General features: G+C 56.0%; 1 protein-coding gene across 1 annotated transcript; it reads right to left on the reverse strand.

Annotated features, from left to right (window-relative positions):
- Positions 1–424: 424 nt before the first annotated feature.
- On the reverse strand, positions 425–1,726 carry RASSF10 (Ras association domain family member 10). The gene has a single exon (XM_042815013.1). The coding sequence runs from the start codon at positions 1,724–1,726 to the stop codon at positions 425–427; it is 1,302 nt and encodes a 433-aa protein (XP_042670947.1).
- Positions 1,727–5,538: the final 3,812 nt, after the last annotated feature.

A 5,538-nucleotide genomic window follows, 5' to 3' on the forward strand; every position in this document is an offset into this window, starting at 1 on the left:
TGAAACCGTGCAGGGGCTGAGGGCTGCCCCGCGGCGTGGCAGAGGGCTTCGCTAGCGGCCAGCGTGCCTGCTATCTCCTGCGCTACGGTGCGGGGCGCCGGGAGCCGCGGAAGCAGAAAGCCCGGCACGAAAACCTTAAGAGCGAAGCAGGCAGGGTTTAAGGAACGAGCAAACCTAGACGTGAGCGAAACGCCGGGGCGCCGCGGCAGGGTTTAAGGAACGAGCAAACCTAGACGTGAGCGAAACGCCGGGGCGCCGCGGCTTTCTCCTCCTAGGCCAGGAACGGCACAGAGCAAAGCGCCCGCTCGCTGCCTGCGGGGTGCCGCTTCCGGCACGTCCGCGCCCCGGTGCCGCAGCTCCAACCTCCGCACCGTCGGCCCCTCACCCGTCCCGCGGCCGGGCAGCGAGCGCAGCGCCGCTGGCGCTACACGAGGGACTCGCAGACGGGCACCGAGTCCGAGTCCTGGCTGTGCATGGAGCTCAGCCCCGTGTCCGAGTCCTCGTCGTTGTCGGCGCGGTCCTTGCGCAGCCCCGGATCCGGCCAGCCGCCCCCCGCCGCCCCGCGCGGCTCAGCCGCCGCCTCCGCCACGTCCAGAGTGCCCAGCGTCTCCAGCAGCCGCTGCAGCTCCCGCTCGCGGGCCTCCCAAGCCCGCTGCGTGCAGTCCAGGTCGCTTTTGACGGCCTCTAGGTCCGTGCTGAGCTTGAGGCCGATGTAGAGGCTAGTGCTCAGCTGCGTCTTGACCCGCTCGTGCTCCAGCTGCAGCTCGCCCTCGCCGCCGCCGCTCAGCTCGGTGGTGTGACAGTCCGCCTCGGCCAAGCCGGGCCCCGCCGCCAGCTCCAGCTCGTCCCGCCGCCGCTTCATCCAGCGCTCGTTGAGCTCCTCCTGGATCTCGGCGGCCAGGTGCTCCAGCAGCTCTTCCTGCTGTGCCCGCTGCTCCTGCAGCTGCAGCACCTCCTCGCACTTCCTGGCGTAGTCGTCCTCGGGGCGGCCGGCGGCGGGCTGCGCCTCCCGTCCCGGCTCCTCGCCGCCGGCGCCCACCAGGTAGGTGTCCTGCACGTAGTTGACGCCGTGCCGCTTCATGCGGTCCAGGTGGATCTTGGCCTCGTAACGGTCGATTTCGCGGTCCAGCTCTCGCAGCCGCTGGATCTGCTGCCGTATGGTGTGGTCCTGCGAGAGCACCAGGTGCACCAGCGTCTCCATCCTCTCGGCCGAGGAGGCCTCCCGGGCCAGCGGCTGCTGCCGCTTCTTGTTGATCTTGGCCAGCTTGCGGAAGGCTTTCCGCACCACCCGCCGCTGCCGCTCCTGCGTGAGCGCCAGGCTGGCGCGGGCCGCCCCCAGGCCGTGGCCGGGCCGCTCCCTGCTCAGCACCACCCGCGCCTCGGCGCTGCGCGGACCCGCGTTGGGCAGCGAGGCCTCGCTGCGCACCAGTACGAAGCGCACGTTCTCCTGCTCGTCGCCCCACGCCACCCACAGCCGCAGGATCTTCGTCTTGTTGGGCAGGATGCGCTCGAACCCGCGCCACTTCTCCACGATGCAGTAGGAGTGCGGCGGCCCCGACAGCATCCCGCCGCCGGGCTCGGGCGGCGCCGGCCGCTGCCGCCGGTGGTGGCTGTCCTCCAGCAACACGCGCACCACGTCCGAGCAGGTGGTGCGCCGGGAAAGCCCCGAGATCAGCTTCTCTTCCTGGCAGATCCACACCGAGATCTTCCGCTCCTCGGGCTCCATCGAAGGCAGCGGCCGGCCGGCCGGGACCGCCGGTTCAAGGCCGGTCGTGCGGTCGCTCCGCGCGAGCGCTGGGCGGAGGCGCCGCGCCCGGCCGCAGCATGGCCGGGATGCCTCCCGCCCGCCTCCCCGCCCGTGCGCTCCGCCGGCCGCTCCACCCCTTCCTGCCCCGCGCCGAGCTCCGATCCTCTCCGCTTCGCCCAGTGGGGCGGCCCCGCGCAGAGCCCGGCGCGGTGCGGAGCCCTCTTGCCGTCCGCGCTGTGCCGGGGCGCCGCAGCCGCCGGGTTTTCCTCAGCCACCACGTGGGAGCCGCCGGCGGCTCACGCCCCGGCGGGCAGCGCCGCCCCGGCACTCGTGTACGGCTCCGCGGGCGCAGAGAGGGAAAGGTAGGGCGCCGTCGCCTTTTCTTCTTGCGCTCGGCCCTGCCTCTGCTGCGATCGAGCGGCGTCGAGGGATCTTCCAAACTGCCGAGGGACAGGAGCGAGTCCCGTAGCTTCAAAGCGAAAGCCAGAACTAGTGAGGAATTTCCAGTTTTAGTAAATCATCTGCCTGTAATTAGGAAATTCATGTTTGCAAAGCGCTTTGCAGATGAAATATGCAAAGGACGGGAATGTCTAAGTGTTATTAAAATACTAGCCGAGCCAGATTTTAATGGGAGCTTGCTGTGTGCTTTGATGGGAACAGGATCTGTCTCCGAGTGTGGATTAAAATGAGGAGATGTACAAAGTGCTCATAAAACACGGGGTTGTGGCACTGATTTCATGTGGCGATGCATCGCAGGGTCTGGCAGAGCTGTGTTTTTCTATGTGTACAGAAAGCAGAGTAATGGACAAAGGGAGAAAACTCTCTAGAACGTGGAGAGTGATCTTTATCTGCTGGGGGATTTCAGAGCCAATAAACCATTCCCCAGTCAGCGGGATAGGACGGGTTACAGCAATCTGCCTTACAGCTGAAACACTGCAGTTTGAAACAGTGCTGGCAGCCCAGCAGCTGCCTTCCTCCCCCTGTGTATGAGCTCGAGCTGTTGCGCCAACTTTACTCCTGTTTGCCTGGAAGATGTGGTTCCAGGGGAAAGCCTGCACTGTGCACCAGCTGTGTAAGGCAGCTTGGTATGGTGATGGTTCTGCAGTGCAGGCTCCTGCCCAGTGAGGAAGTGGGCTGAGGGTTCCGGCATGCCTGCAGCTGAGGGTCATGCAGATCGTATGCTGGCTGCTGATGTCCCTTTCCTGTATTATTCCAGGTTAAGGAGTTCCATGGCCATTGTGTGTTGCAATAAGGGCATGTGAGATAGGGGCGTCAGCACCAGGCTGAGTTTTGCTTCCTGATACCAGTAAGGGTACAAATCCCTCCCCCATGATGAAGTTTGCTGCTGCTGATTTCAGGGGCTTCAGTGTGTCTGAGGTGCTGGATCTGTTCGCATTTGTTGTTTGCTGATGAAAGTCTATTCCTGAGGTGAGCAGCCTTTTTGTCCTGCGTGTTGCTTGTGCCTGAAAGCATCCTTGGCTCCTGCTTGGCAAAGGGGATCGTACCAACTTAAGGACAAATCCAAGAGCTCCCACTGCCCCAAAATGGGATGGGGTTGAGCAGGAAGGGGGCAAAAAGATGGGACTGTATGCCTTGGCTTTGCCTCTGAAAGGCTCAAGATGAAAAAAATGCAGGAGAATAGGAAAAGGAGAGCATTACTGCTCTCATCAAGCTGCTGTTCCTTCTTATCTGCTGCAGTGATAGATGTTACGAGAGAAAGGGCTAACTAGGCAGTAAGAAACTATTTGACTTCTTTAGCGGAGATTCCTTGCCTTACCCATTTCATTTTGATCTCTCTCATTTTACGTGGATTTCCTATGGGAACGTCTGTACCTACTTTGTTCTGGCAAAGGACAATAAAGGAAGGGCAGGGTGCAATGCAAAGACCCATCTTTTGCTCCCAACTGGTCAAGCTGCTCCAGCTTGTCTGACTGCCTGTATCTATCCAGCTCCCAAGCCTGTCTTTGTGCCATGAAATTGGAAGGTGGTTGTTCCATCTTCCTCTGACCACAGCTCTGTGTGCAGAAAACTGGCTCTGCCTCTCTGACAAAGCCCCTGGGGCAGCACTGCTGGAGATAGGATGAAGGTGTGGGCAATTTGGTTGGAGGCGGTGAGATTAAGGAGGCAAACACTGGAGTTCAGTAGGATGAGCCTATCAAATGTGTATTTATAATCCGTGGTTAAAAGGTTGGCACTGGAAATTTGTGTTGTTAGATCTTAAGTTTAACCCTCAGGAATTTTATTTCAGTCTGCCTGCAGACTCAGGAAAACACCACCAAAGATTCCAAAGTTAAAGAGCTTAAACACATAAGCACCCTGAGCATTTAAGCACCTATCTGGAGATTTGAGCTGAACCCTGAAAGGTGATGGAGCAGAAGTAGCCCTTTGTTTCCATCCTGGAATCTCTGAGCATCCTACAGGGAAGGGTACCATTGTTACCTCATTTTTACAGATAGGAATGCTCTGGTACAAAGGAGTCCAGTGCCTTGCCTAAGGTCATATAGCAAGGCAGCAGCAGTGTCATGAAGCACGTTGGGTTTCTTCACCCTGGTGACTTCAGTCACCAAACCTGACTGTCTAGAAGTGCTCTGCCTCCTTGCTCTCTTCCTCTCCCTTTAATTATTCAATTAGAAAGGCGGATGCAGAAGGTTCTGCATTAGTTCCACAAATACAGACAGTGATAAAATGGAAGTGCAAGATTAGCAATATATTCTGTCTCTGATGGGGTGATGGAAGGCAGTGGCATGCAGGCTTCTTCCAGCATCTCCTTCGAGGTGTATTCATCTCCTCCTTCAGCTGATGGCACCCACATGCTTGCAGGCCTCTCTAGTGGGATGTGCTGAGGTGGTGTCATCACAAAGTCAAATGGAAGAGCAGGGTAGCTGCTTGTCTCTGCACTCAGCCCGTTCTGTAATACAGAGGCTATTTGTATAGTACTGGATCATTGCACAGCTGTCAGCAGCTTCTGCATCTGAAGTGCAGATTTCCATGGCAGTGCCATCCAGAACATCGCTGCATGGCACGTATTCTTTTGATTTGTTTTATAAATTGCAAACATCTAGAGTGGATGGAACCCTTAGTAGCCACTTACAGACAGAGGTTTCTGAGCTTAACTTTTTGCTGTATTGGAAAGTCCAAGCTCAGGTTTATTTTTTCAGAAAGTCAGAAAAGTGAGAAATCATCTGTATTCTGGCATGTCACATGAAGTTCGTTTTCATTCTTCCTTTACTTTGAGATGTGCAAGTAAATTCCCATGACTTCTGCAATAAAACCAACACCCCCTATTATAGGGCTGCACAGTGAGGTGTCTGTTTTGTTGTTGTTTGTGGGAGGTAGTTGAGTTGCCAGAATGAAATTGCAGCCCTGATATTTTCAATTAATAAAATGATGCCAGAACTGAATAGTTGCAATCTAAAATAAAGAGATAAACATTTATTTCCTGCTTCCAAATTTTATACAGTAGGAAAGAGGAGGAGGTCTTAGAAAACTGTGTTTGAGACACAGAACTCACTTATTTTGAAAGCATTTAGGTGGAAAAAAAGAGTAAGCATTTGGATTCTGGGTACTTTTTTCTTTTTCCACATAGAAGTTGCTTTTACTTTTTAGATGACTCTCAGGACAATTTACTTGTTTTTCCTGAGGTTACAGTTCAAAAGAATACAGCCTAAGTGTGATGAGTAAAGGCAGGCTGCAACTGGTAATCTATTGAGCCATCACTGTCTGGTGAAGTTACTCTTTGTTGTGATCCTGAGCAGCAACACTGCTTTCCTGGCTTCTCTTCCTGTGTTCTT

The sequence above is a fragment of the Centrocercus urophasianus genome, unplaced genomic scaffold (genome assembly GCF_019232065.1).
Source record: "Centrocercus urophasianus isolate 14NV4802_14NV808 unplaced genomic scaffold, USGS_Curo_1.0 seq_14, whole genome shotgun sequence".
NCBI lineage: Eukaryota > Metazoa > Chordata > Aves > Galliformes > Phasianidae > Centrocercus > Centrocercus urophasianus.